Source organism: Haliotis rufescens, unplaced genomic scaffold, assembly GCF_023055435.1.
Source record: "Haliotis rufescens isolate VD_foot unplaced genomic scaffold, xgHalRufe1.0.p SCAF_16, whole genome shotgun sequence".
NCBI classification, from domain to species: domain Eukaryota; kingdom Metazoa; phylum Mollusca; class Gastropoda; order Lepetellida; family Haliotidae; genus Haliotis; species Haliotis rufescens.
The window spans coordinates 19,902,049-19,912,162 of NW_025963846.1; the positions used below are offsets into that span (position 1 = coordinate 19,902,049).

The 10,114-nt window shown below is 44.8% G+C and overlaps 1 protein-coding gene across 1 annotated transcript; it reads right to left on the bottom strand.

Annotated features, from left to right (window-relative positions):
- Window positions 1-678: 678 nt before the first annotated feature.
- On the bottom strand, window positions 679-4,035 carry LOC124121927 (Krueppel-like factor 3). The gene has a single exon (XM_046485062.2). The coding sequence runs from the start codon at window positions 2,881-2,883 to the stop codon at window positions 1,894-1,896; it is 990 nt and encodes a 329-aa protein (XP_046341018.1). The 5' UTR covers window positions 2,884-4,035; the 3' UTR covers window positions 679-1,893.
- Between the last annotated feature and the right edge of the window lie 6,079 nt (window positions 4,036-10,114).

A 10,114-nucleotide genomic window follows, 5' to 3' on the forward strand; every position in this document is an offset into this window, starting at 1 on the left:
GGGTGGAAGTCGTGAGACGTGACACTATCTGCCCGAGAACGCCACTCTCTGGCTTCAAGCAGTAAAGTTCAACACTATAACTGACACAAATCGACATGCTGGTCCAAACTACAAGACCATTTAACTAATAGTTTATACTAACAAACTTGCAGCCTCGTTTGCTTGTTTGTGAGTGTAGAATATTAGTCGCACGTCCCTGTGTCCAGACCCAGACATTGTCTACATGCACATAATACATGTGCGATGACATTTAACAATACGTTTACAGTGACCTACATGCTACATGGGGTACGTAGTGTGTCCTTACGCTTTTCTAATATTCTAGAACTAACCTAGCGGATGACGGCAGGATTTGGCTTCGCATCTTATAGTTATGTTAGGTATGGAACTTGCGTCTACGCTGTGACGAGTGACCGTTTTACTAGAAAGCTGCCCACCGTACGACATTCTACTAGAGACAAACTTGATCCTATTACTTTACAATTCCACGTAAATAAAGTCCACGTTGCACTTTCCAGGGTATATTACGGTTCAAGTTATGATACTAATGATAATAATAAGATATGGACAACGGATAATATTATACGAAATGAACAATGCTAGCCGCTTTTAGGTCTGACATTTTCCTGATTCCACTGCCAGTGAACTTCAAATTCCATTATAGAAAACAAGACACAGTTTTCAATTAAAAATAACATTTCATTGAACAAGTGCCAGGAATGTTAAAATATAGTTTACTAAAACGTCTACTAAATATATAATTCAATAAAGTTTAAAGAAAATAAAGGATGCTCAGCACTCTCTGTGGATTGATGACGTTGATGAATATCTTTAAGTTAAATGTGAACTGTCCCCTGTTGTGTTGGTATACGTCACACGGAGCAGCAGAGACAATGTTCTTGAAGTAAATATTTGTAAACACGTCAAAGTTTGAGCTAGGAGAACGTGGCAGTCCCCGCTTGCTACTCGCCCAGCACCCAGCCCAAACCCACAATCGTCCTCGTGGCACGGACGTCGCGGCGCGTGCGAGGTTAGAGGTCACGAGGCATGCGGCAGGCCGAAATTCTCCCGTACCCACGTATTCGTTCTTCTTCTGCCGGTAGTCGAGACGGAGTCCTCACAAGAAGTCAAAGAAACGCACTGGAAACCTTCACACAAAAATAACCCGAGTTTATGTGACACAATATTGAATATATAGGAATATAAAATGTCGATAAGGGTCCTTTTGCCGATCAATTACACTTTGTCCCTGCCCGCTAGGCGGCGTCGCGTTTAACGCTCACCTGTATACCTTTGATCTGCAGATACCTGCATCATTAGGTGACCTCAGCCGCCTTTCGTCTGATAAAGTCAATCTAGTCTACGTGCAGTGCATCGCAGTATTAACGTGGCCACATCTCCCACAAGACACTTGGGATACATCCAATGCAGCGTTTATGAAAACGTCACTTTTCTCACAAAATCAACAATTAATTGGTCCATAATCACACTTATTGGAACACGCCACAACATTATATATAAAGGGCAAATACTTTTAAGCATTGAACAATGATTTGATATGTGAATAACAGTTTATCAGTCTCTCACACACTTATTAAAGCCGACGTCCTCAACGCAGGCCGCCATTGCCGTTCAGCCCTTAGGCTTGCCCGTCCCACCAAGTCACACACCCTTACTCAGCTCGACACACAGGTAAAGTGCTATATCGTTCCAGGCGGTTGCAGTTTACGGGACATGTCACCAGGCATGACATTCTACATAAACAACACATTTGTCTCGCCTCCTTTAAAATGTCCATTAACGTGACACTTTCTCCGGTTGCGCTTCATGCTTCCATGGTTACGGCTGACGTCACACGGCTCCGGATGAACATACTTGCACACTAATACTGTACTAACGTTTCCGATGAACTTTCAAATGTTTCGAGAGATGGTCTGAACGTGAAAATCTCTTCTCACAGATTTTACACTGATATGGTTTAATCCCTGAGTGTGAGCGTTTATGACGGGCTAGTTCGTCGGACCGCGAGAACCTCCATCCACAACCAGGCCACGTGCACTCGAATGGTTTTTCACCTGTATGCCGACGAAGGTGAGCTTTAAGATGCGACGACTTGCTATACACCTTGTTACATCCTGCATAGGTACAGTGGTATATTTTGTCCTCCAAACGATCACCCTTTGTATGACTTGGAGGTTTCGGGGACGGCGTCTTCAGCGTTCTGATCTTAACGTCCTCTAGAATACTTGTTTGTGTCAGCAATGACTTGGCACCGTTGGTCGGAAGTCGGTAGTGACTGGTCTGTGTTACCTGGGCTAGAGCACCGTAGTTCACCTGTCTCTGCAGCAGGGATGGATGGGGGTGATGGAGGGTATGTTGAGGGGGTAAGGCAGGTTGGCGGTGGGGTTCGGCAAACGCTGCTTTGCTGGCGTAGTTGTGCATGAGGTTTTGCAAGCCTACGCCCAACACTACAAAGTCATTGTTACTCGTTGGCACCGTGAACGTTTCCTCTGCTTCTCTAGGTGGTGGTGCTATTGGCTTCGGAGTACAATAAGTTACATTGTTCACGGTGGAATCACAGACTACGGGGACCGGCATAACTGGTTGATGATTTACAGGGGGAGCTTGAGATACAGGGGGTGCCTTTGAAATGGGCTGGCTTACCCCATTCTTCTCAACAGCGTCCACAAGGCCCTGACTGAACAGATAGTCTAAATACACGTCATCGTCAAGACTCTCCAAGCTCCACACGGACGACGATGGACTGTGACTCCGTAAATCGTCGAGGCTGCTGGCGTCACTCTCCTCCCCGGCTGAATTGAGTCGCTGGAGGGTGAACTGTTCGCGTTCGAGACTGGAGACGAGGGGTAGGAAATCCTCCATCCTCACCCCCTCGAAGAGGTTCTCTATCCACGAGTCTGCCAGGGTGACGCTAGCGTGTCCACTCTTGAGATGGTGATGAACGTGCGAGTGACAGCGTTATCTGTCCTGTTGAGCGACAGAGGGATACCCCGAGAATGAGGCCCTCGACTATATATAGCTCATATATTCTTCTCGCCGTGCACAGCGGGCAGCGATTGGCTAGCAGCAAATCGCAACGACGGGAACATGTGATTAAGGCTGAGAATTTTCGCCCTCTTTAAGTGTAATTTTACACCGAATCATTTGCATACAATCCCTTCGTATTTCCCAAGTCCGAGCATGTTGTGGCAATCCTCTGCGCTCGTACTCACCGCGTCCACGCTTTTACTCTCGTGTATATATCAACACATCCTACAGCCGTCAACTGGGGGTCGTTACACAAGACCCACTCCGTACACAATGTGCCGTTATCCTTCCCCGTCGCTGTCAGCCTGATAGCTAGGGGTACTTTGTCACCGCTCGCTTCTCCGTCACTTAATAGATGTAGCTTGCCCCTTCACATAACCCTATCGCACGTGGACCACTGTCACCGGCAACATCGACGTCGCCAAGCGCAGCATGTCATGTATATGTCCCCAGCTTGACATTCACATCGAGTCATGGAGATAGCATCCAGTAGGCGAGTAGGCTCAAACGCTCACACAACAAGAAACTCCACTATTAAAGTCCTGATCTTGACACACCGTATAACCAGTAAGCGGTGGTATGCATCCGTGGAGTGAGAAACTTCACACCAACCACTTGTTGCATATCCGATCTGCCTTGTGCAGTTGTTAATACCAGTCTCCAACACTGCAGCGATGTGGTACTGCCCGCCACGGTGGAGTAAGTGTCGTTCTGCCGGTGGGGGGATATGAATGAATTAACAGCAATGTCTGTTGACACCTTGTCACAGAGCTCAGTGCCCTTCAAACGCTTCCATCAACTGCCGCTTAAAATGCTATTGTCATATCTCCAACAAGTTAAAGTCCCATTAAGCTGTGTTAAATGTGTTCCCTGTAAACAAAGCAGTTCTTAAGGATTAGACAAATTCCTGGACTGAGAGGGGGGGCCACGTCCCTTCTCACTGCTGTGTCCGTGACTGGACATCAGGTATTTTCCGTCGACTTCTCTCTGAAATAGCGAGATGAATGAATTTGGTGGCAGCGACGGGATTTCACGTCAACTCACGAGAATACGTTGACACAGGCTCGGAAATAGCCGAAATCAAACAGGCTCGCGTGGCCATCTTCATTTGTACCGCCTTTACAGCCAGTCAAGTCGCTATGTCAACATATTCCATCTTCCAGACGAATACCTCATCCTTTAGATGTCATCTACGGTTTTTACCTCCAGCGAGACCGGTGAAAATAGCGCTCTGACGTCACCACATATACACAGCATGAATTCCTAATGAACATCTGTGTGCTTTGAATGAATATTTCGGAGAATGCTTAATTGTCTATGCGTGGGAATATATAGGAATATTATCAAAAACTGGACAGCTGTTTCCGTGGCTAGCCAACACAACTGCATGTGCAAATTATTTGTATCATATTGGAGGATGAAATTATCGGGCAATTAATAACATTTATGTCACGTGACAAGGTTTATTACTTAAATTATTTTTTTAAATATTTATGTAAAATAGTAGCCTTTACTTTCGTAGTTAAACAATAAACGTATTGTATTTAAAATGCACAGATTTATAGAAGATAGTGTTTCCGTTGTGAATTGAATAAGAAAATATTTTATTACGCCATCTGTCAATATCACGACAGTTGACACCAGAAACTGGCTCCACACATTGTACCCAACTGGGGAATCGAACCCGGTGCTTCGGCGTGAAGAACGAACGCTTTAACCACTAGGCTACCCCTGTGATTTGACAACATCGCTGTTCAACGCCACACTCAGAAATATTCCATCTACATGACGGCGGTCTGAAAATAATCAATTCTGGACCAGGCAATCCAGTGATTGATATCATGAGCATCGATCAATTGGGGTACGATGACATGCATCAACCAAGTCATCGAGCCTGACCACCCGATCCTGTTAGTCGCCTCTTACGACAAGCAGATGTTGTTGGGGACCGATATTCTTACCTGGGTTTTCCAAGGGGCGATAACTGCTGTCACGGGAGGTATATTACAAAATTTGACGAAAACACAGACTGATCAGTTGTCCTTTAATAAAAACTCAAACCACTAAAAAACATCATTGATGTTTATGTGGTCCCTTGATGTCCAACTAATAAGCACAACATTAATATATTCAGAAACACTGAACTTCCTCAAGTTCAAAATAACTTAATTAATTAATTAAAGCGGTAGAATGTATTTTAACTTTGTACGTGCACAAGCGAATTCTACATTATTTTGCAATTTATCAATCATTTGTAACAGTGATGGACATGAGGTGTGGGGGGAGCCTTACGGTGTTTTATCCCATTTGCCGTATCATGAAGGGAAATTATCAAGGACAGACCTGGGCGGTGTGGTAGCCTAGTGGTTAAAGCGTTCGTTCGGCATGCCGAAGACCTGGGTTCAATTCCCCACATGGGTACAATGTGTGAAGCCCATTTCTGGTGTCTCCGCCGTGATATTGTTGGAATATTGCTAAAAGGGGTGTAAAACCATACTCACTCACTCACTCACTCATCACGCCGAAGACAAGGGTTCAATTCCCCACATGGGTACAATGTGTGAAGGCCATTTCTGGTGTCCCCCGCCGTGATATTGCTGGAGTATTTCTAAAAGCGGCATAAAACCATACTCACTCAAGGACAGTGGCCGGTACAGCACATGTCTCCCGAAGATAATTAACGGTCACTTGATCAAACAGACCTATCATTGACAGAAACGCACACATTTATGTTTCCCGGGCTGCCACGCTATAGGACACACGTGTTTTTGCTTGTGTCAGTGTGGTTATTGTTTTACATCGCACTTGTCTATATTCAAGCAACTTACATATGACAGTGGCCCTCTCATAATCAAAACCAGTGAATGATATTAATTCAGGTCCACAAAGCAGTCTCGACCGTAACTCCCATAATTTAACACTGGCTTGCGACAATCGTAAGATCACTTTGTGAAGCGGGGCTCTTGATATGATGACATGCAATCAACCAAGTTACTGAGAGAGATCACCCGATCCAATAGTCGAGCAATGATCACCCGATCCGTTAGTGGAGCAGTGATCACCCGATCCATTAGTGAAGCAGTGATCACCCGATCCATTAGTGAAGCAGTGATCACCCGATCCATTAGTGAAGCAGTGATCACCCGATCCATTAGTGAAGCAGTGATCACCCGATCCATTAGTGAAGCAGTGATCACCCGATCCATTAGTGAAGCACCGATCACCCGATCCATGAGTGAAGCAGCGATCACCCGATCCGTTAGTGAAGCAGTGATCACCCGATACATTACTGAAGCAGTGATCACCCGATCCATTAGTGGAGCAGTGATCATGCGATCCATTAGTGGAGCAGTGATCACCCGATCCATTAGTTGAGCAGTGATCACCCGATCCATAAGTGAAGCAGTGATCACCCAATCCATTAGTGAAGCAGTGATCAACCAATCCATGAGTGAAGCAGTGATCACCCGATCCATGAGTGAAGCAGTGATCATGCGATCCATTAGTGAAGCAGTGGTCACCTAATCCATGAGTGAAGCAGTGATCACCCGATCCATGAGTGAAGCAGTGATCATCCGATCCATTAGTGAAGCAGTGATCATGCGATCCATTAGTGAAGCAGCGATCGTCCGATCCGTTAGTGAAGCAGTGGTCACCTAATCCATTAGTGGAGCAGTGGTCATGCGATCCATTAGTGAAGCAGTGATCACCCGATCCGTTAGTGAAGCAGTGATCACCCGATCCATTAGTGAAGCAGTGATCATGCGATCCGTTAGTGAAGCAGTGATCACCCGATCCGTTAGTGAAGCAGTGATCACCCGATCCATTAGTGAAGCAGTGATCACACGATCCATTACTGGAGCAGTGATCATGCGATCCGTTAGTGAAGCAGTGATCACCCGATCCATTAGTGAAGCAGTGATCACCCGATCAATTAGTGAAGCAGTGATCACCCGATCCATTAGTGAAGCAGCGATCACTAACGATTGACCTGTAATACCCACTGTTGGTGGGTGGGGTGGGGTGGGGGTGATGGGAAGGGGTGGGGTTTTGTGACGTGCTGTTCACTCCGGATATAGCAGATTCCAAGGAATTGGCAGAATCTGTTCGATAAACGGGGAATTCGGAAAACGTTAATATCTGCGTCTTGAGGAAAAGAATCGGTTTAGTAAAACCAACTGTTCGCTGTATCCGAATTCGTTATAACTGTATTCTACGCGCAGACACGTTCTTGACTTTATTCCGTCCGTTACTGTTACATGCATACCCAATTCGCCAATAACTAAATGTAGTTAACGGGAGTGAGAGATTAAGGAGTGATTCCTTTAATTTGATTTCAATTATAATCATTATTGGAATGGGGTGAAGTCCTGTTTTATCAAATATGTGCCATGTGTCTGTAAGAGACACTTCTAAGAGCCATATCCCGGTTCGCCCCTATTATGTTTCTAGGTTTGTCAGCACCATGTCCGTGCTCATGGGTTTCACCGAAGTGGTAAACGTCTGAGACCTGCATCACTTCGGGCTTTCCTCCCACATTAAGCTGACACGCCGCGATAAAACTGGAATACTGTTAAAAGCGGCGTTAAACTCAACTCACTCACTCACTCTGAGAGCCATATAATGGCATATAGGCACAATCTGGTGCATATTATGTCATTTTACCTTTCGGGTGGCGGGGTAACCTAGTGGTGAAGCAGATTCTCACACACAACCGTATGGTCTGTGCATGCATGTACACACACGCGCGCACGCACGCCCGCACCCCCGCACGCCCGCACACATATGAGTACAATGTGTGAAGCCCTGCTCCGGTGTTCCCCGCCGTGATATTGCAGGCATGCTGCTAAAAGCGGCGTAAAACCCAACTCACTAACTCATTCTACTTTTACGAATGGTTTGTTTGTTCGTTTGTTTATTTGTTGTTTAACGCCGCACTCATCAATATTCCAGCTATATGACGGCGGTTTGTAAATAATCGAGACTGGACCAGACAATCCCGTGATTAACATGGCCTGGTAGTTCAAGAGTATTCTACTTGAATTTAAACAAATATCAGCGCTCTATGTACAAGATTCCCCGATATGTCTTCACACAAAAATATGCAGTTTATTTATGGTTTTTCAATGGGCTATCGAGTTGTAAGAGTTTTTTTTATCGAGGGCGTTGAGAATGCGCGTTAGATTATTACAACGAAGGTGTGTTCATGAAATTATTTACTATCAATATCAATATTTTTTATGCTACTTTTGTATTTATGTAATAACTGAAACAACTTTATGTGTTGCTTTGGTGAACTGTAGAATTTCATCAATCAGCCTGTCTGATTTTTACGTCAAGAGTGAGCATGTGTTTTGTTGGATAATCGTGACCTGTTACTCCCTGGCCTTGACCTTTAATATGTTGTTTCATTTAATCCTTTGACAATTTCTAAGATTCAGAGATACACTTTGCTCTGCGTATCCCAGCTGAGTGCATGCACTTGTGTAACACTGAGTGATCTTTAAATTGTAATTGTTTGTGATATCGCCAGCTTAACCACTTTCCGCTGCATCAAATCTCGCTGACTAACGCCTGAGTTTATTTCATGATATGTCCGGAAGTATATCCCCTTCAATGTTCAGCAAGGCCGGGGTAGGTTGTATTGTCAGAGGAAACCTTGAGTATAAACCCAGCCACTTCACTTGGCGCCACTTGTACCAATCTGGAGGGGGGTAATCACGCGTTCGACGTTCAGGGGGAAACCTTGCCAATCACCCCCCGCGTCAAGTACTTGAACCACGTGCATAAAACGAGATGTGGTACTGCATGAGATTGGCACTTCTCGAGATTTCTCGGAGGACCTCGCCAGAGTGACACTTACCTCCTTCCTGTTACAATCTTCATTCACAACTGGCTCTCCGTGAGATTATGTAGTACTGGGTGGTTCAGCGTCTCACCCGCACTGTGCACGTGTACAATGGCAGTCACGCTTGCTGCCTAGCAACTAAATGAGTGAGTGAGGGAGTTGTGGAGTTATGTGTTGTGAGTTATGTCGTGATGTGTCAGGTTAATGTGGGAAAACAAGTTTATGTGATACAAGTGCTAATGGTTACTCTTTGGTGAAACCTTAGAGCACAGGTATATGCTCATAAACCAAAGACAAGGCGACTATGCTTGTCGTAAGAGGCGAGTATGCTTGCCGTAAGAGGCGACTAACGGGATCGAGTGGTCAGGCTCGCTGACTTGGTTCATGCATGTCATCGCATCCCAATTGCGTAGATCAATGCTCATGATGTCAATCACTGGATTTTCTGGTCCAGTCTCGATTATTTCCAGACCGCCGTCGTACAGCTGGAATATTGATGAGTGCAGCATTAAACAACAAACAAACAAACAAACATAAACCAAAGATGATACTCAGGATACACCTGGGATCTGAATCACCATCACCATCAGATCCCATGTATACCCCAGTGATTGTCTTTGTTTTCTGCCAGTACTTTAACCGATGGTTAACAAGTTATTTGGGGTTTTCCCCTACATGAAGCTGACACTCCGTATCAGAACTGAAAATTAATACTTTTAATCCCGTCTCATTAACCCAATCAGACTTGGGAGAGGAATGGAATATTGAATTTATAACATGAATTTAATCTAAGCCCTGAAAAAGTAGAATATTTATAATATATCATAGAACAAGAACCTATCTAGTTTTTTGTTTTTTGTTGTTGTCTTTTGCTGTGAAGATGTTTTATTGACCTTGCATTTAACATGCACAGTTTTAATCACACAGGATATATAGACGGACAATATTTCGGCAGCCATGTCTATTTAACAGACTTCTTGTGTTTCCAGGCAAAATTCAGGTTCTTCAAGAACTTGGGATCAACCCTTTCATTGATAGGTATCTGATCGATTTGGGTCGGTGGACACAAGTTCCTGTTCTGGTTGTGATTGGAGTGGTTCTTGGACTTTGTCACCATCTAGTTGACCATCTAGCCATCTAGTCTGCCACAGACAAATAGCAGGGACATTACCCTCCTGACACTGGACATTAGTTCCCACACCGACTTGTATTATCTGG